The sequence below is a fragment of the Pantherophis guttatus genome, chromosome 1, assembly GCF_059756535.1.
Source record: "Pantherophis guttatus breed Tessera chromosome 1, ASM5975653v1, whole genome shotgun sequence".
Taxonomy (NCBI): domain Eukaryota; kingdom Metazoa; phylum Chordata; class Lepidosauria; order Squamata; family Colubridae; genus Pantherophis; species Pantherophis guttatus.
This window is the reverse complement of record NC_142063.1, coordinates 324,472,117-324,493,968: the sequence shown is the minus strand read 5'-3', so window position 1 is coordinate 324,493,968 and position 21,852 is coordinate 324,472,117. Positions and strand designations below refer to the sequence as shown.

Here is a 21,852-nt window from a genome sequence, read left to right as displayed (position 1 = left end):
AGTCACAAGATGTGACAGACATTTCCTTACCTCAGACGATTGCAAAATACCCTTACTCAAATATTCTTATTAGAAGTATCCCAAACAGGCATTCAAACAGAATAAAAAACTTATCCTTTGATGTCTGCGGTTGATTTGCATAACCTCTCTTGTTCTTGATGGGCTGCATGTTTTGTAGATTACACTTTTTCTTGACTCTTTGCCATTGGCATATTGCCCATTCTCCATATTTGAATTGAGTGTTGTATGTTAGGAATGTATATATGAATTGGATGATATGGTAATTTTTTATTAAGGCCATAAAGGCTAATCTAGTTCAGTGATAAAGGCTGAGAGCTAACTTATTGGTACTTAAATAAAGTTTTATTGTGCGGATTTATATTAAAGCACAGGTAAAGCCATAACATTACATTTCAAATCTCTATTAACTGGCTGTTTGTGAATATATGTTGTTTTATTTTGTGAAGCTGATTTGTTTTCTGGGTTACTCTAAAAAAAACCAAAGTAGGAAACGTTAAGAATACAGCAGAGGTGGGTTTCAGCAGGTTCTGACCAGTTCTGGAGAGCCGGTAGTGGAAATTTTGAGTAGTTCGGAGAACCGGTAGTAAAAATTCTGATTGGCCCTGCCCCCATCTATTTTCTGCCTCCCAAATCCCAGCTGATTGGGAGGAAATGGGGATTTTGCAGTAACCTTCCCCTGGATTGGGGAGGGAATGGAGATTTTATAGTATCCTTCCCCTAGAGTAGGGTGGGAATGGAGATTTTACAGTATCCTTCCTATGCCACACCCACCATGCCACGCCCACCAAACCATGCCACGCCCACCAAGCCACACCCACAGAACCGGTAGTAAAAAATTTTGAAACCCACCACTGGAATACAGGTAGTACTTGACTTACAACAGTTCATTTAATGATTTTTCGAAGTTACAACGGCACTCAAAAAAGTGACTTATGACCATTTTTCAAACTTACATGCATTGCAGCATCCCCATGGTCATGTGATCAAAATTTGGACCCTTGGCAACTGACTCATATTTATGAGAGTTGCAGGATCCTGGGGTCCTGTGATCCCCTTCTGACAAGCAAAGTCAATGGGGAAATCAGATTCACTTAACAGCCGTATTACTAACTTAACAACTGCAGTGATTCACTTAACATCTGTGGCAAGAAAGGTTGTAAGATGGGGCAAAACTCACTTGTCTCAACAACAGAAATTTTGGACTCAACTGTCATCATAAATCAAGGATCCATTTTAATTCTGTCCATTGAAGGCAATAGTCTTAACATTGGGACAAAATGTCCATATTTGTGTTGTTGTCTAGGTTGTTTCATATAACCTAAAACAGAATAAGGAGAGGTTCCATGAGTAAGAACTGTGTATCTGAAAACTTTCAATTATTTTAGCTTGTGTTATAAGAACAGACACTGACAATCAAAGGCTTTGACAGATTTAAGTAGTCAACTTTGGATCTCAAAGAGAGCTCTAGTTCACATCTAATTTTTACCACTGGCTGCCAAAATACATCCACGGAATTCCCAGAAACAAGAAATAACAACATGGTGAGGCTTATATGGTGCAGAGGAATCCCTGTTTCACAGATGGGAAATAGAATTTTTAATCAAGCTTGGAAGATAAATTGTACAAAAGGTGTTCTGAGCTGGCATCTGTTAGACCAGGGGTCTGCAACCTTAAACACTCGAAGAACCATTTGGACCTGTTTCCCACAGAAAAGAAAACACAGGGAGCCACAAAACCTGGGTGGGAGCGGCCAACTCAATGTCACTCACTTCCACCAGTCACATGACGCCTACCCAGCTGGTCATTAGGGCAGAGAACCAGTTGTTAAAAAACACTGGAAACCACAAAACCCTTTTGACATCTCTTTCTCTCTCCCTGCCCCCTCCCTCCCCTCCTCTCTTTCCCTCTTTCCCCCCCTCTCTCGGTATCTCTCTATGTTTCTCTCTCTCTCCCTCTCTCTGTATCTCTCTGTCTCTGCCCTGGCTGCTTCTCCATCCCCCACCATTGCCCTTACCTTCTCAGGCCAGGCAAGGAGTGACTGGGAGGGGAGGGCGAGGGGCGGGGGGCGGGGCCAACCAGTGGTGGGATCACCTGACAGGGATTCACAGCAGAGGGCACAAAGAGCCACATGGGCTCTGGAGCCGCAGGTTGCTGACACCTGTGTTAGACCAATGCCCTCTTGTTACAAATGCCTCATGTCTGGTTAGCTTTTCCATTGGTCTGTATCCTTCCTTGGAGTATTTGATAGAAGGATACATTTTTATTTAAATATATTATTTAAATTATTTATTTTAAATATATTATTTATTATTTAAATTGTTTATTTAAATATATTGGTCCTTCTTTTGGATTTAGGGAGACTGTGTCAGCACTGACCTAAAAGATAGTTTTTCTCATTTTTTTTCTGTGATCACCATAAATAGAAGAAAAAACCCTTTGGAATGATTTCATTCTTAGTTCTTGAGTATGGTTGCCATGCCACCAACCACTGAGAGGTGTAGAAATAATCCTTCACAAGAAAAGATGTTTTTGGCTACTTTCTATGGTTTCATGAGGTGTTCCCACGAAACTTCTCTTTTTTTTGTTTCCATCAGTTGTCCCATGATATCAATTCTGTTTCTCAGGACTAGTTTTCTGGTATTTTCCCTTATGAGTAAAAACACATAAGCTTCCCTATGAACATAAGCAGAAAGTTGTATAAAAGGAGAGTTCAGGAATAGAGAGCACCAAACAAAAGAGGCAGCGTTTTCAACACTCCTGAGTCTGCTCTTCAACTCTGCTCATCATGAAGATCTCGGTGGTAGCCTTCATGTTTCTCTTTCTTGTGGCCTCCATCTCTCTGCCTGTAACTGATGTAAGTGAGTTAACTTAGAGCTAAATGAATTTCAGTCTGAACCTAACAAATGTATAATTGTGGATGATGTATTTGATAAGATAGCATGTGAGGAGGGATATTAATTGAAAGCAACACAGTTCTTCAGGAATATGTCTGAAAGTAACATAGAAACATCTTTAAATGATTAGACAGCTATTGTGTATCTTCAAAATAGTGACGTTTTAAAAGGTGCTAGTTCATTTCAAATAGAAATCACCCAGTGGTTAGGAATCTCAGTTTGGTATACTCTGAATTAATAGATTCTACAATCAGAATCACTAGATGTATTTAAAAATAGAAACATTAGCTAGAGTTTTCATCAAGGAGAATGATGTTCTCATCATTGATTATAGGCTAAAAGCCATTGATGTCTGTCTGTTTGTCTATCTATCTATATCTATCATATGCCTGTCTGTCTGTCTGTCTGTCTGTTTATCTATCTTTTATCTCTAATCTGTCTATCTGTCTGTATCTGTATCTCTCTATCTCTATGTCTGTCTGTCTGTCTATCTATCTCTATCATCTGTCTGTCTGTCTGTAACTCTATCTCTATCTCTCTATATCTATATCTATGTCTGTCTGTCTTCTGCCTGTGTATCTATCTATCTATCTATCTATCTATCTATCTATCTATCTATCTATCATCTATCTATCTATCTATCTATCTATCTATCTATCTATCTCTGTCTGCCTATATCATCTAGCTAATCAAACTTAACAATCCATCTCCCTCGTAGAGGAGCTCTGGGTGGTGATGATTAAATCAGATGTCCCCATCTGATGGGAACAACAGCTGTCTCATATGCAGTTCTTGAAATCTGTTTAAATATGCTATACTGATCACATGTCCCCTCTTGCCACCCTAATAGGTGTCACTTGGCTAGAAGACAAAATTCTAGGGATAAAGAACACCACAAAGTAGGAGGAGTAGAGTGAGTAAATCCTGTTAGAAGATCAATGAATCTATTTTAAGTCATTAAACCAGGTGTCAAAACAAATAACTAGAAGACAAAAAATAAAGGAAACAAATCATATTTCCCAACCCTGTTCCAGCCTTGTGATGTTAGATGATTATGGAAGGTTCCAATGGTGCTGTGAGATTTAAATGTGTTCAGTGAGATGATGAATGGTCAACCTCAGGAAACAGGGGTCTCAAAGTCCTTGTATAGAAAAGGCTGATATTTTATAATTGAGCAAAGCTAAATATTGACACCTTTAACATCTCTTACAGTGGGCTTTGAGTCAACCATCTGCTGCCTAAGTTACACCGCGAAAAAAATTCCGAAGTTTCGCGTGAAAAGTTTTTTCTCCACCAGTGGGACATGCAGACGGCCAGCTCTAGTGTAAGTCGGGGAATTGGACAAAAGCTTAAGAAATGGTTGTCCTTTGCACTTCCTTTTATGAATTAAAGTCTAAAAGCATAGGCATAAGGAATAGAATGCTGAATGTACAGTAGAGAGATACTCTGCCTGTGTAAGGATTTAAACTTCTGAAGGTGTGCATACCCTACTGCAGTGTTTCCCAACCTTGGTGACTTTACGATATGTGAACTTCAACTCCCAGAATTCCCCAGCGAGCATGGCTGAATGAGAAATTGTGGGAGTTGAAGTCCATACATTTTAAAGTTCCAAGCAGTAGTGGGATTCAAAATTTTTGATTACCGGGGTCTGTGGGCATGGCTTGGTGGGTGTGGCATAGCTTGGTGGGAGTGGCAGGGGAAGGATACTGTAAAATCTCCATTCCTACCCCACTCCAGGGGAAGGATACTGTAAAATCTCCATTCCCACCCCACTCCTGGGGTGGGGAGGCAAAATCCCCATTGCCTCCCCACCCCACTAACCTGCTTTCCAGCTCTGTTCTCCTGTGCAGGGCAACAAAAGAAGAACCAGCAGATCAGCTGGGACTCGTGAGGCAGCAAATAGATGGGGGCGGGGCCAGTCAGAGGTGGTATTTGCCGGTTCTCCAAACTACTCAAAATTTCCACTACCAGTTCTCCAGAACTGGTCAGAACCTACTGAAACCCACCTCTGGTTCCAAGGTTGAGGAATACTGCCCTACTGTAGTATGGTATTGTAGGAAGTTAGAACTCACTCCTTTCCTAGAAGAATGAAATATTTTAGGAAATATTAAAAAGGCAGAATATTATATTTCCCTGGTTGAGAAATGGAGAAACATGTTTTAAAGACAAAGCATCTCCCACCTTCCTGCCCCCCCACCCTTTGTCAATGGACCATCATCTGCAACACAATAGGACCCATCTAGCAACAGAAACTCACCACATGGCACCTGGGAAGATTACATCAACTAGCAAGGCTAGCTAAGACCCCCACCCCCTGGGAGTCTGACAACCAATCAGGATACTCTTTCAGGGCTCCAGGAAGTTCAAAGCCAGAGAGGGCATAAAACCCGGGGACTCGCTGCATCTCGGCCCTTTTCTGTTCAGGAACTCAAACCATGTGATCCTGTCCACCATTAAACCATCTTTCCAAGCAATCTCCATGTTTCCAGTTGTCTTTTTCCCCACTTGGAGCTGAACCCAGAAGGATAATTCTTCTAACAGTATTATAAAATCCATTCATTACTCTGTAGCTAATAAATATGGTATCACTTAGTTTTCAGCATGCTTTTCTAAACCCAGCCAATTGGTGGTGTTATTTTTTTGAACAAACTATATATTTAAACAAATTGTAGCTCAGTATGCTATGTGAACCCAGCTGGTGAAAATATAGCTTAAATTGTAAAAAAATTATCTTACTTTCCGATAGGTTTATGCTAAGGAATGGTACGCCAGCCTGTGTTAACCCAGGAGAAAAATGGGTCATGGATATTGTGACATCTCTCAAAGAAAAATGAAGATCCTAACTGCTGAGCTTCTGCCATATTGCCATATATTGAGGTTAACAGAGAAATTCCATCTGGGAAACAGCTACATTAGAAGCTCAACTGTGCCTTCATCACTCTCCCCATATATTCTGGCAATTTGGTGGCTGAACAGAGTCCCTGCCAGAAGATTCCAAGGTTAGAAGGCAGGAATCCCCTGGATAATCATGCTGTGGACTTCTAGCCTCAGTTCTTGAAGGGCCTCCTTTCTCAGCTAAATCTTCCAACTTCAGATTCTATTGTTCCCAAAATTAATTTGAAAATTACTCTGCTTTATCCTGATGTGGCTGAAGACCAGGCATATGGTTCACCTAAAATGTTTGAAAGCTATACCCTTAAATGTAAAGAGCCCACCCCTCCCGTTCTTAAAAATCATCTCACTTTGAGTTCTAATGGTGCTGCTAAATTGAATGTGTTATTTAACTACTGAAATTTACTGTACATCAGTTCAGGACTATACTATACTAAATAGAAAGTCCCAGAGCACCTCTCCAAACTGCAACTCCCAGAATGCTGTGTGGGATATCATGAAAAGAAAGATGGAAATTTAAGTTTGTTATAGAGATTTCATTAAACGTAGATTGAAACTGAAAGCAGGGAATTCACAAGCTAGAGGCTTCAGTGTTTGTGAAAACTATTTTTGAATCCTGCTCTGCACCCATTTGTTTGTGTTTATTTATATACTGATGTCAGGGGCATTTCACATCCTTATCTGAAACTGAATATGTGATATTTCTATTTCTATTGTGTTTGTATTGATACATAGTTGTTAAAAGCTATGTTCATAACAGTATTTATTTGTCTCCATATCCCAGGAAGATGTTTCTTGATACTTTCAAAAATAAAAATGAAATTTAATTCAGTTTTGTCCCCGTCTCTTTTGCTGAGTTTGTCTCTATACCGTGAGTCCCAAAATAATATGGTTTGCATCCTATGAACAAGTGCAGGGAAGGGAATTGGTCCAATGCTATAAAATTAGACATGGGGCAAGGATGAAATCCAGCAGGTTCTGGAGAACTGGTAGTGGAAATTTTGAGCAGTTTGGAGAACCGGCATATACCACCTCTGGCTGGCCCCAGAGTGGGGTGGGAATGGGGATTTTGCAGTATCCTTCCCCCAGGAGTGGGGAGCGAATGGGGATTTTGCAGTATCCTTCCCCTGCCATGCGCACCAAGCCACGCCCACCACACCACACCACGCCCACCAAGCCACGCCCATAGAACCAGTAGTAAAAAATTTGGATTTCACCATTGACATGGGGTAGAACAACAAATGCAATTGCAGGTTCAAATTCAATGTCAGAGTTTCTTTTTTTTTTTTTTTATTGCAAAAGTTTTACAATTACATTTTCACCCCTTTTTTCACCCCCCCACCTCCCTCCCCAAACTTCCCGTCCTCCCTAACCCTCCCTAACCCTCCCCCCCAGACTTCCCTATTATGTACTCATAACTAATAACACTGATATATAAACCTGAACCCATCCCTCCCCCTATATAATTTTTCCTCTTTGTCTCTTTACATTAAGATATTTCTAATACATTATTTTCAAATAAAAGCTATTTGATACTTTCTAGTTTGGTATTTGTTCTGAACATATTCTATCCACCTTTTCCATTCCCATTCATAAGTCTCTTGTGAACAATCTTTTAAATATGCTGAGATCTTCGCCATCTCTGCAAAACTTGCCATCTTCAAAGTCCATTCCTCGATAGTAGGCAAAACTTCATTCTTCCAATATTTACCTATCAACAATCTTGCTGCTGTTATCATATACAATATTAGTTTTATTTCACCCCGTGTAAAACCCTTAACTATACCCAATAAAAACAATTGTGGAGAAAATTGAATTTTTTTCTTCAAAACATTCTGCATGACCCACCATATTTTTATCCAAAAAGCCTTAACTTTCCTACAGGTCCACCAAACATGATAATACGTAGCATCCAAACATTCGCATCTCCAACATTTTGGCTGAACATTAGGGTACATACATGACAACTTTTTAGGATCTAAATGCCATCTATAAAACATTTTATAAAAATTTTCCCTCAGATTCTGCGACTGTGTAAATTTAACATTCTGAACCCAAATTTTTTCCCATGTTTCCAACATCACTGGTTCTTCAAAATTTTGTGCCCACTTAATCATACAATCTTTAACTAATTCAGTTTCTGAATCCCTTTCTAGCAAAACATTATAAAGCCTTTTAATATGCATTGGACCTTTCTCTCTTATATGTCTAACCAATTCTTCCTCATGCAACATAATACCAGTTTTTTGGTCCTCTTTCCATCTCAATTGTAATTGATTATATTGTAACCAGGTTAAATTAATCCCTTCGTCCAACAGTGTCTGCAATGTCTTCAGCTGCCATCTGCCCGCATCTGTAAAAAGAACCTCTTTGTATAAAAACCCCCCGAGTGACATTATATTTGTATTCCACAAGGTATGACCAAGATCCAGCCATAGCGGTATTTTATAATCCCATTTGAGTCGGTGCTTCTTCCAAACTCTCATCAAAGAGTCTCTAAGTATATGACTTTTAAATACTTTATCAACTTTGTCATCATAAAATAGGTAAGCATGCCATCCAAATTCAAGATCAAAACTTTCTGCATTCAATATTCCAGCCTTTTTACTTCCAAACCAATCACTTGTTAAAGTTAAAGCTGCTGCATCATAATATAACTGTAGGTTTGGAAGTTTAAGGCCTCCTCTTTCTGGAACATCTTGCATAATTTTCAATTTCACTCTCGGCTTTTTCTCGTTCCAGACAAACTTATTAAGTCCAGTTTGCCAAACTTTCAGTTGTTTATCACTTTTAAGCACCGGAATCATTTGAAACAAAAACAGAAATCTTGGCAAAATGTTCATCTTAACTACTGCTATTCTTCCAAGTAAAGACAGTTGCAGCTTTTTCCAAGTCTCCATGTCTTTCTGGACCTCTCGCCACAACACCTCATAGTTATTTTGAAACAATTTCATGTTTGATTCTGCAACCTGAACTCCAAGATATTTTACCTTAGGTACAATTTCGAAACCTGCCCTCCTTTCAAGCTCATGTTTACGATCTTGTGTCATATTTTTAACTATCATTTTAGTCTTTTTTGAATTCAGTCTAAAACCTGAAACTCTACCATAGTCTTGTATAATGTCGTTCATCAGGATTGTTGATTCCATTGGTTGTGATAGGGTAACCACCAGATCATCTGCAAATGCCTTTATTCTATAATCCTCTTGCCTTATCATTATGCCTTTCAAAATTTTAGAGTCCCGTATTGTATTTAGCAAGACTTCCAATGTTAAAATAAATAAAAGTGGGGACAACGGACATCCCTGTCTTGTTCCTTTTTCAATTTTAAACTCTGTCGTCAAACTTCCATTAATAATAATCTGTGCTTTTTGCTCTTGATAAATTGCTGAGATCGCCTGTATAAATTGGTCCCCAAAGCCCATCTTTTTTAAAGTCTTTAGTAGAAAATTCCAATCCACTCTATCAAAGGCCTTCTCCGCATCCAAAAAAACCAGCACTGCAGAAATCTGTTTATTCTTATCAAGATATTCCAATAAGTCTATTACTTGCCTTACATTGTCCTTCATATATCTGCCCTCAATAAATCCCGCTTGGTCCGCATGAATCACCTTTTGGATTACTGGCATCAACCTGTTGGCTAATACCTTCGCATAAATTTTATAGTCTGTGTTCAAAAGAGATATTGGTCTGTAGTTCTCTGGTTTTTTTAGGACCAACTTGTTCTTTTGGTATCAAAGATATATAAGCAGTTGTCCAAGATGGGGGTATTTTACCCCCTTGTTGAATATTGCAAAATAAATCTCTAAGTTGTCCCACCATTTCAGCTTGTAAAGTTTTGTAATACACTGCAGTCAAACCATCCGTGCCAGGAGCTTTGGCTATTTTTAGCTGTTTTATTGCTGCTGTTATCTCCTCCTCTGTTATAGGATAATTCATTCTTTCCTTTTGTTGATCAGTAATTTTTGTAACTCTCTTATCCTTTAAATATTTTTCTATAAGTCCATTCTGCACCTCTTCTTTGACATATAGTTTAGTATAATAATCCACAAAAGCTTCTTTAATTAGTTTTTGTTGAAAGATTTCTTTCCCTCCAATATCAATACTATCAATAGTCCGTATACTTTGTTTTTTCCTCAATGTGTAAGCCAACCATCTGCCCGGTTTGTTAGCGTTGCAAAATGTATTATGCTTCGCGTATTGTAAGCTTGTTGCAACTTGTTCCGCCATAAGCATTTGAAATTGGTCTTTCAAAAGTTTTATAGCACTTCGTATTCTTTCATCTGTTGGGTTTTTAATAAGTAACTGTTCTTTATTCTTTATTTCCATTTCCAACTCAGATCTTTTCTTTTGTCGGAACAGTCTATGTTTAGAATTCATGTAGATAAGTACCCCTCTCATATAAGCTTTACTTGCGTCCCAAACAATTTCAATTGGGGTACCTTTATTCAAATTTATTTCAAAAAATTCTTTCAAATGCTTTTTAAGTTCTATTGTATTTTTTTCATATCTAAACAAGTTCTCATTTAATCTCCAAGAACGTCTCTCAACCTTATCCATCTCAATTTCTATCCATACAGGGCTATGGTCAGTCAGAGTTCTTGGAAAAATCTTTGTTCTTTTTGTCTTAACAAGTAGATCATTTGACAACAGGATAAAATCAATCCTAGAAAAGGATCTATGTCTATCAGAAAAGAAAGTGTAATCCAATTCATTTGGATTATGTATTCTCCAAACATCTTTTAATTCCATATCTTCTTTCATATCAAAAAAAGTCTGTGGTAGTCTAATTCTAGACTTTGCCAAGCTCTTTTTATCTAGTTTAGAATCAATTACTCCATTCCAGTCTCCCATAATTAAAATAGATCTGTAGTCCCATTGCAATATTTTAGTATGTAACATCTTATAAAAATAATCCTGTTGTTGGTTGGGAGCATAAATTCCAATCAAAAGAATTTGGCCATTTGCTGTGAGCAATTCAATTGCTACAAACCTACCATCTTGATCTGCTTCTATAACTTTCGCTGTTAATTTTTTATTTACATAAATAACCACACCATTCTTTTTCTGCGAAGTTGAAGATATATAATGTGCTCCTAGTTTTGAGTTTATCAAATATTTTTGATCTTGAGTTGTGATATGCGTTTCTTGTAAACATATTATATCATTATTAAATTGTTTCAAATATGTAAATAATTTCTTCCTTTTCTGTGCTGAATTCAACCCACTGACATTCCAAGATAGACACTTAAAGGTCATCAGCCTCTTTCTGGAGCGCAGAGCAAAATATTTGAAGTTCATCCGAGAGCTTCGATCTCGCTCCTCCCATAGCTCCACTCTCTTGTACGGTACTCTTAACTGCCTTCTTGTCTTGTCTTTCCTGTTGTTGTTGTTGCTTTTGTTTAAATAGCTTGGATTGAGCTCTAGTTATACGTTGATCTTTAACTTCAGTCAACTGAATCAAATCCAAAATTGGAGAAGAATCCAACAAGGGCTCACTCAGAAAACCTCCTTCTGCACCTTGCACGTTTTCTAATTCCTGCTTAGACTGTTCTTTCAATTGCCTCTCTTCACTCTCCTTAATCTCCAAAACTGTAGATGTACGTGGAGATGGTGTTCTTTCCTTAAGAATAGTACTGTAAAAGTGTTGTGCCTTCTCCACGGTAATGTCAGAGTTTCTTTTAGCCAAAACATTACCTGGAAATGTTCAGTGGGAGTGAACAAGATTCTTACGTTGTCATCAGTGATAACTAAGAAGAATCCCGTTGTTTCTGGTTCCATCTGTTGCCCACCATAAAATATTCTGACTCTTCACTGACTTCTGACTCTCTCTGTTGCATTAGAATAAAGCATTAGCATCGGACCTCAACTTTTTACTTTTCCATGATAATATAAACTAGCCATTTCTATAACAACAAATCAATCTAATCAGTAAAACCCAAAATCAAAGTTTCATTTTTTTCCCACCTCAAGCACAAAATCCACAAGCGGTCTCCATGTAGCAACAAAAGTATTTATATTCTTTTCTTTGATCAAAACGATCAATTTAACCATCTCTGCCAACTCCATCAACTTCTGTAATAAGTGGTGGGTTTCAATTTTTTTTACTACTGGTTCTGTGGGTGTGGCTTGCTGGCCGTGGCAGGGGAAGGATACTGTAAAATCTCCATTCCCTCCCCAATCCAGGGGAAGGTTACTGCAAAATCCCCATTTCCTCCTGATCAGCTGGGACTTGGGAGTAGAGAATAGATGGGGGCGGGGCCAGTCAGAATTTTTACTACTGGTTGTCCGAACTATTCAAAATTTCCGCTACTGGTTATCCAGAACTGGTCGGAACCTGCTGAAATCCACCTCTGAACACATCCAGAAACAGAACAACTGACTAAGATTAAACTAACCAAAACATCAGCTTGTGTAAAAGCAGCTGATGAGTTTTTAACTACCGGTAATCTCATTAAGTATGGTATGTTGAGTAAACCCAGTTTCCCAAACATTCTCACACACACATACTGCCAAAAATTTTGCAATGAGGACACCAGGAAATCTTGGCAGAACAAGCTGAATATAAATACAATTTATATTGTATGTGTCATGCAATTGTGTTACATATAAAATAAATAAAAGTGGGGCTTTTTTTTTTAATTTAAAAGGTATTTGTTAATTTGCTTTTGCACTCTTTGATTAGTTCATTGGAAATCTGATCAATGTTGGGATTGGCAGCTAGGTTATTAAAAACATCATGATTATATAAATAAAAAGGGAATAAAATTTCTTTCTAATGTCTGCTATATTAAAATGGCTCCTGGGGGACCCTAGAATATCCTAGAAGGCAGTGGTGAAATTCAAATTTTTTAACTACCGGTTCTGTGGGAGTGGCTTGGTGGGCATGGTGTGACTTGGTGGGCGTGGCTTGGGGGGCATGGCAGGGGAAGGATACTGTAAAAACTCCATTTCCACCCCACTCCAGGTGAAGGATATTGCAAAATCTCTATTCCCATCCCACTCTGGGGCCAGCCAGAGGTGATATTTGCTGGTTATCTGAACTACTCAAAATTTCTGCTACCGGTTCTCTAGAACCTGTCAGAATCTGCTGGATTTCACCCCTGCTAGAAGAGATTTTTAAGTTCCCTTCCGCTTTCATCATAGCTGTGTTTGAACCTTATGAGTGTGGTGAGCATCAAGGCTTCTGTTTATGGAAGGGAAATCTGGATTTGACCATTGGGAAATATTGTAGCAGGTCAAAGAAACAAACCCCAACTGTTTCTGGAAGAGTCAGATCCCCCCCCCGGGATTTAAACATTTTATTGAACTATAGAATAAAATACAAAAATACAAAAGCAAATAGTAAGGCACACTGAGGAGGAAAAGGGGAAAGACAAGTGAGGAGGGGAGGAAGAAAAAAAATGAAGGTAAAGATGAAACCAGAAACTTTTTTTTGGGTTTACTGGAAAAAGACTTAGAAAAAAAAATGGAACTTTGATTTGATATATGTTGACGTCAGCAAGACTAGTGTATGCACAAAAATGGAAGGACATTCGATTCCCACCCTGGACAAATGGTTACAGATAGTGGTGGGTTGCTATCGGTTCTCCCCGGTTCCTGCAAACCGGTACTGGAAATTTTGAGTAGTTCGGAGAACCGGTAAATACCACCTCTGCCTGGCCCCACCCCCAATCTATTCGCTGCCTCCCGAGTCCCAGCTGATCGGCTAGAAGGAAAAAAATCAGGGCTCACTTGACAAAGAAGAGGAAAAAAAAAACAAGACACCATAGCTTTAAATTGAGAAGCCAAGAAGCCTCCCAACCGGGGTGAAATGCTCCCGGTTCGGACTGGATTGCCCAATCCGGTAACGATGGAAGTGGGTGGTTCGGAGAACCGGTAGCAAAAATCCCTGCCCCCCCCCATTGCCCAGCTGATTGCCACACAATCATCAGAGGTTTTTTTTTAATTTTTAAAAGCATTTTTTCTACAACCTCTTTGGGCGAAAAAATGCTTTTAAAAGTAAAAAAAAAGCCTCTGATGATCGCGCGGCTCAGCTGGGATCATCAGAGGCTTTTTTTAAAAAAAGAAACCCTCTGCCGATCAGGCAAGTCAGCTGGGATCGTCAGAGGCTTTAAAAGCATTTTTTTTACAACCTCTTCAGCCGAAGAGGTTGTAGAAAAAATGCTTTTAAAAGTTTTTTTTTTTTAAAAAAAGTTGGCCGATGCTCTCGGTGGTGGCAGAGTGGCAAAAAACTGTTTAAATTCTTGCCGCGGCACTTCAAAGGGCCGCCCTACAGCTTATCAGTGGTAAAAGGCAGTGTGGTAGTAGACTAGAATGCTCCAAAAACAAATAGGTAGACCGGTACAGCTCTGCAAGCAGTTAAAAGCTTGGTAGACCAGTACCTCTGCTAAATCCTAAAGAACTGTTTGTCACATGACCATCAAACCACGCCCACCCAAAAAGCCACGCCCACAGAACTGGTAGTAAAAGCCCACTCCTGATTCAAAGTTATAAGACGACTGAAAAAAGTGACTTATGACCATTTTTCACATGGCCATTGCAGCATCTCCATGGTCACATGACCAAAATTCAGGTGCTTTGGTAACTGGCATGTACAGTATTTATGATAGTTGCACTGACCAGGGAGTCACATAATAGCAATAGATCTTATACATATAAACCACCCCATAGGGCTTTATAGCACTCTCTGAGCGGTTTACAGCAGGGGTGAAATCTAAAATTTGTTACTACCGGTTCTGTGGGTGTGGTTTGGTGGGGGGGAGGTAATGTGCATGGGTGGGTGTGGCCAACTTTTTTTTTTTTACTTTTAAAAGCATTTTTTCTACAACCTCTTCAGCCGAAGAGGTTGCAGAAAAAAATGCTTTTTTTAAAAATTTGATTTATATGCCGCCCTTCTCCGGAGACTCAGGGCGGCTTACAATGCGTTAAGCAATAGCCTTCATACTTTTGTATATTTATACAAAGTCAGCTTATTGCCCCCACAAACTGGGTCCTCATTTCACCTACCTTAGAAAGGATGGAAGGCTGAGTCAACCTTGAGCCTTGGAGAGATTCGAACCAGCAGTAAATTGCAGGCAGCTGTGTTAATAACAGGGTGCTTAGACCACTGTACTATCAAAGCTTTTAGAAACCTATGATGATCAGGCAACTCAGCTGGGATCGCCAGAGGCTTTTCAAGGCATTTTTTTTTCTACAACCTCTTTGGCTGAAGAGGTTGCAGAAAAAAATGCTTTTAGAAGGCTCTGACAATCCCAGCTGAGCCGCGCGATCATCAGAGGTTTTTTTTTTTACTTTTAAAAGCATTTTGTAGAAAAAATCAAATCAAAAAGTAAAAAAACCAGCCTCTGATGATCTCGTGGCTCAGCTGGGCATGGGGGGGATGCAGGGATTTTTGCTACTGGTTCTCCGAACCACCCGCTGCCGTCACTACCGGATTGGGCGATCCGGTCCGAACCGGAAGCATTTCACCCCTGGTTTACAGAGTCAGTATATTTCCTCCAACAATCTGGGTCCTCGTTTTACCAACTTCAGGAAGAATCACCATTTGTAATCACCTTCCCAGCCAGCTTCTGACCAGCAAAGTCAATGTGGGAAGCCTGATTTGTTTAATAACAGCATGATTCACTGAACAGCTGCACTGTTTGGCTTAACAACTGTGGCAAAAAGGTCATAAAATGGAGCAAAATTCCCTTAACCACCACCTTGCTTAGCAACAGATATTTTGGGTTCAGTTGTGGTCATAAGTCAAGGACTTCCTGTATCTTCTTTCCTTTGGGGCAAGAATACAGGGTGCCCACCTATTACCAATTGGTGCAGTTCTCAGCTATTCCCCAAGATCCTTAATTTTAGCTACGAAGTCTGGGGCTGAAGTGCAGATGAAAACTGAAGACAAATAAGTTGGCCTAAGCATACTTAAAAACAGAAACTCTGAATGTTTTTTTTAAAATTGAAACCGATCCTTCCATATAGGTGACATCATGCTAATAGCATCCTCTGCAAAACCTCAGTTGCTGGAACCAAAAACCAAAAATGAAGTGTGAAAAAATCCCACCGGCCACAAAATATTTTCTTTTTTAAAGGGGTCACAGCCCAATCTCCCCATTTCTGCTCATCCAAAATGCGACTAAGTGAATTTCGTATCTGCTTCCTCTTTCTTTACCATGAAGCCGGCAGCCCCCCTCCTCACTCTTCCCCCCTCCCCCCACCTTTTAAAAAAATCACCCGGAAAGCAGTATTATTACATTACTGGGAAATTCCAGGCAGGATCTTAAAAAGCTTAATCAGTCAGGCATGCATTTAAACTAATGAAAGAAAGTCAGCTGCTGGGTTTAGAGATATTTTTCTTTTAATTCTTTTTGTCTCTTCCTTCTTGTTTCTTTTGTGATCTATTGTGGTCTGGCTAAGAGCCATGAAAAAGGGAAGCTTATCCTACATGTGATTCGTTCTCAGACAGAGATAGATATGACCATAGAAATCCTTTACTGAATTGTGCAAAACATTATGAAAAACATATGAAGCCTGCTAAATGGAATATTGTCCAGAGGTTGCCTGTTAAGGCAACTCTTCTGTTGTCACCTGATTGAAAATTGATGGGAAGGCTCGATATACTTTTCTTGAACCTTTTCTCATTTTCCAGAATGCAAGAGTTGCTTTGCAGATTCATTAAGAACTTGTTCTGTACTCTTCTCAAGAGGGGTACAAAAAGAGCACTTCCTTCCAAAGGAAGTCTTTTTTTTGAAATAAAATAATTATAAATAGATAAATAATACATTCATTCACAGCATTATTGCTAATTGTCCTTTTAATCTGGGAAAAGCAGAAAAGTTTTTGGCTGTTTTTCCTTCCATCCTTTCAGACTGCAGTGTAGATACCATCAATTCCCTTGGGAACAAATTTGAGGAGTTTATTTAAACGGAGTCACAGGAGACCATGGCAAGACAGAAGATATCGGGGGTGTAGTTTGGCTGCTGTTTATCTTTGGGGAGAAAAATGAGGTCGGGTATTGACTTACTTCCAAGGGGTCAAAAGTTTCTTCAGTTATTTTAACTCTTTAAAACAGGATCCAGTCTTGTTCACTGGGACCACAGGCCACGTCTTCCGCACTTTCAAACTAGTGCTGGAGCCCCTCCTCAGCGAATTTCTCTTTCGACAGCATGTGTGCTTTGGGTCTTCTATGCATAATATATGGGACGCGGTGGCTCAGTGGCTAAGATGTTGAGCTTGTCGATCGAAAGGTCGGCAGTTCAGCAGTTTGAATCTCTAGTGCCACGTAATGGGGTGAGCTCCCGTTACTTGTCTCAGCTTCTGCCAACCTAGCAGTTCAAAAGCACGTAAAAAAAATGGGAGTAGAAAAATAGGGACCACCTTTGGTGGGAAGGTAACAGCGTTCCGTGTGCCTGTGGTGTTTAGTCATGCCGGCCACATGACCACGGAGACATTTTCGGACAGCGGTGGCTCTTTGGCTTTGAAATGGAGAGGAGCACCGCCCCCTAGAGTCGGAAACAACTAGCACATATGTGCAAGGGGAACCTTTACCTTTACCTTTATGCATAGTGTTTGTGTGCTGTTTCAACTCTTTAAAAGCCTACTACACCTTGAAGAGCCTGACATCTTTGAAAAGAAACTTCTCCAGATGGAATGGAGAGGTTTTGTACAGATAGTCCTTGACTTACAACTGGTTGCTTAGTGACCATTTGAAGTTATGACTACCTACCTAAGGGCTACTTATGACCTGGATTTGAAGTTCTGATGATTGGGACACACACACACACACACACACACACACACACACACACACACACTGTCTGAACTTCAGTTACTTGGTAACCAGGCTGCATTTATAGCTATTTGCAGTGTCCCTGTGGCCCCATGATTGTGCTTTACAACAGTTTTGATGACAACCAACATTTACTTCCCTCAACAATAATTCCCTCAACACTGTCAAACTATTTACTAAGTCTGCATTACTATTAATCTTCTCATCATTCCTATCACCCATCTCCTCCCACTTATGACTGTATGACTGTAACCTTGTTGCTGGTATCCTTATGATTTATATTGACTGTTTCCTAATATGATTTTATTGCTTATTTTGTTCCCTATGACTATCATTAAGTGTTATACCTTATGATTCTTTTCTTTAAAAAGTTTTTTATTATACCTTATGATTCTTGATGAACGTATCTTTGTTTTTATGTACACTGAGAGCATATGCACCAAGACAAATTCCTTGTGTGTCCAATCACACTTGGCCAATAAAGAATTCTATTCTATTCTATTCTATTCTATTCTATTCTATTCTATTCTATTCTATTCTATTCTATTCTATTCTATTCTATTCTATTCTATTCTATTCTATTCTATTCTTTTATAACTTCGGGGTTTTGGCAAATGTGCCCATAGAAAACTGTTGGTTTATTTAACAATGGAGGTGTTAGTTTAACAACCATGGTATTCGCTTAATGACTGCCACAAAGAAGGCTCATAAAACTGGGCCTGAAAATGCTGCCAAGAAAATTGCTGGGACTTGTCCAGGCCATTACCACCTGTCAACAATGACCTGAAGGTATGCACAGATGCACACATAAAATGATCTCCCAATCCCTAGTTTACATACAATATTTAAAACAGAATTGTAGACTGTCCTGGCATAAACTATGAATCCAGAGAGAATTTGACAATTGGGATGTCTTTTAAAATTCATTTGAGGACTTTCTTGGTGATAACCCCAAGTCAATTAGTTAATAAACAGTTTAGGAATTCGCACACCAGCCAGCTGATTTTTGGGCCTTCCGGGCCCACTGGAAGTCAGGAAACAGGCTGTTTCCAGCCTCTGGAGGGCCTCCGGTGGGGTGGGGAAGGCCGTTTCCCCCCTCCACAGGTTTCTAGAAAGCCTCTGGAGCCTGGGGAGAGCGAAAAATGGGACTAACGGGCCCACTGTGCCATTGTGTGCCAAAAGCGTGGGGAGCGTGGGGTGGGGCACATTGAATTATGAGTGTGGGCATGTGCACACATGACACACAACCCCACGCGCTCCCCCTGCTTTTGGCACGCAATGCCAAAAAGGTTAGCCATCACGGCCCTATACATTTCATTAAATTCTATCTCCAAAATAGAAAAAAAAAGTTGAGACACTTGAAAAAATAGATTTTAAAGGTTTGTAACATTAGGAAGTACCAAAAAAAAAAAAAAAAAATCCTAGAAGAAAACAGTGCATCTATTTCCATACAGTTGCCAAAAGGAACTGCACATATATCATCATTAGTAATAGAACTATGATGATTTCTGTGAGCCAAGTCACTGTGGGACAACTTACCGCAGGATTAATATCGAATGGTGGAATAGAATCATTAAAAAAAAAAAAGGATGCAAAAGGAGGGACAAAATGAAATGTGAATGACAGAAAATAAAATAATTTTAAAATTATTTTATATTACTTAAATTGAAGTGTTGAATTGTCTCTTAGCAAGTTGTCCCATGGTGAGTTGGCCGTGGCGAGTTGGTTGCAGTGAGTTGTCCCATTCTGATTTCTATTAAACTAGATGTAAGTCCTTTTGTTATTTATTTATTTTATGCAATTTATATGCCGCCCTATCTCCGAGGACTCAGGGCGGCTCACAACGGTAAAATGCATAATTCCTTATTAAAACGATATAAAATTTAAACCCAATTTAAAACAGTTTAAAATTCATTTAAAAACCCCCATCAGTCCAGGCTATGGAACAACCAGGTCTTCAACTTGCGGCGGAACGAGCGAAGGTCAGGGGCCATCCGGAGCTCCAACGGAAGTTGGTTCCAGAGGGTGGGTGCGCCCACAGAGAAAGCTCTCCCCCTGGGGGTTGCCAGCCGACACTGTCTAGCCGACAGCATCCTGAGGAGGCCCTGTCTGTGGGAACGCACCAGGCAATTGGGGATTGTCACTGGCTGCAGGGGGTCCGACAGATATCCCAGGCCTAGGCCATGAAGGGCTTTATAGGTGATAACCAGCACCTTGAACCTCACCCGAGGTTATGCTGCTCCTCTCCTATTTTTCTATTTATATTGTCCTGAACAAGAGAATTCTCCCTTTTTCTCAATTAATCTTTCATGACTGCAGGATTTGGATGAATCAGGGCAGGCAAGCTTCCCTGGCCAATATTCTAAGCTAAGGATCCAGCTGAGAGGTAGGTAAGGTCCCTGAACACACTAATTTTAAAATGTTTGGCTTGAGAGCCTCAGCTAATCTAAGCCATCTGATCAACTGAAACAGGAGATTCATTCTGACTGGTTCTTATTATAATAAAATGTGATTCATTTTTTGAGGATGGCCTGAATTGCTGACAAAATCCACAACTTTTTCAATTTATTTAAACACTTTTCTGGAAAAGTTTATAGTGACAAACCTTAAAAATTAACAGTAAATTCAGTAGCTTAGCCTTCCTTCCCCCCTCTTCTTTCCTTCTTTCTTCCCTTCTCTCATTTTTCCTTCCCTTTCCTTCCCTCCCCTCTCCTCTTTTTTCTTCACATGACTTTTACTGGTAAACAACAGCCAGTCATGGTCAAGCCCTCAAACCATGGTCAAGCCCATAACTTTCATCCAATCACTCTTTCTCTATGCAATCTATCTCACAGAATTATTATGATGGAGCATAACAAAAGGCGGAAATGTGATGTATGTTGCTTTGAAGTCCTGGATTAAAAGGGAGATACAAATTAAATAAATAGATAATTTATATAATATTAAAACTCTCATGTCTCTTTGTTTGTAACATTCAATTGGGCAAAATGGTGTGTCATTGGTGTGGCAACACTTTTTGACTCAATAGACCTCAAATGGACTAACTTACAGAATGCATCCAAAAATCTGAGACCCATGACTCCTGTGGGTTTAAATTTGGCAAAACAGTGACCAGTCCAGTGCTGTTGTGCTGCCAGGTCACTGTGCTGCCATGATCAGTCACAGCCACATAATCATCATTTCTATCAGTTTCCTGCAAGGAAAATCAGCGGGGAAGCCGGCAGGAAGTCAGAAGTTACTCCTGTTTCCTATAAGGAAAATCAGTGGGGAAGTCTGCAGGAAGCCAGATGTTGCTCCTTTTTGTTCAGACATGGTCGTTCTGTTTCTCTGTTTAGGTAAGCAAGCATTTCTGAAATGATGACCCAATGGGTCACAGATTGTCTTGTAATAAATAAAGTAACATTTGTCTTCTCCCGACACTCAGCTAATTTGATCCATTCTATTATTGAGCTCCTGATATGCTGTATTTCTGGGCCTCTACATTGCAGATGATCAATAGATGGATTGCACAGAAATATAAGGAGGAAAAAATTGTTACCACCATCAAGCAGGCATTTGGGTGGTTTGAGTCCGGTTCTGTGTTGTGGGATCTCAACTATTTCTGAAAGGGATGTCATAGGATGAAAGGGTTCAGGGAGTCAGACATATTTGGGCAGATAACTGGCATTCATTCTCGCTTCTGGAGAAGAACTGGATCCACAACTGAAAGATCCCTGAGCAGGAACAAGGAGGTTCAATGGTGTAAACTATTGACACCTACTTCAGCATTGATTATACTGGGGCTAGTTCTATTTACCACAATATCTTTTTAAAATATTCTAAAGAGAATGTCTATCCAGGAGGGAGATGGCCAAAGCATGTACATAATTACATGTCCATTTCAATACATTATCCTTTTCTATAACCATATATTTTCTTATTCTCAAGTAGATGGGCAGTCATACTGATGTTACTGTATAAGTAAATCTTAAACTGTACAGGGTTTTTTTTAAATTAAGGCTGACAATCAATTTGTGGACTGGAATGCAAAAATCAGAAATGTAACTTTTGTACATTGTACATTACAAATGATGTAATACAATAGTCCTAAGGACTAGGACTAATTATTTAGCTTTATCATTGTTCTCCCAGCTCAGAAACCCAAAATATTTCATATGTTGTGTCACTCTGTGTGTGTGTGTGTGTGTGTGTGTGCACGCATGTACCTTTGTGTCAGTATTAACTGTTGGCACATGCCTGAACGAGACTCTGCAATTTTTTATGCAA

At 39.6% G+C, this 21,852-nt stretch overlaps 1 protein-coding gene across 1 annotated transcript; it reads left to right on the top strand.

Moving 5' to 3' along the window:
• The first annotated feature begins 2,684 nt into the window (after nt 1-2,684).
• LOC117667756 (C-C motif chemokine 4-like) lies at nt 2,685-6,638 on the top strand. Its single transcript, XM_034421355.3, has 3 exons — nt 2,685-2,879; nt 4,128-4,239; nt 5,662-6,638. The coding sequence occupies exons 1-3, from the start codon at nt 2,807-2,809 to the stop codon at nt 5,747-5,749; spliced, it is 273 nt and encodes a 90-aa protein (XP_034277246.1). The 5' UTR covers nt 2,685-2,806; the 3' UTR covers nt 5,750-6,638.
• Nucleotides 6,639-21,852: the final 15,214 nt, after the last annotated feature.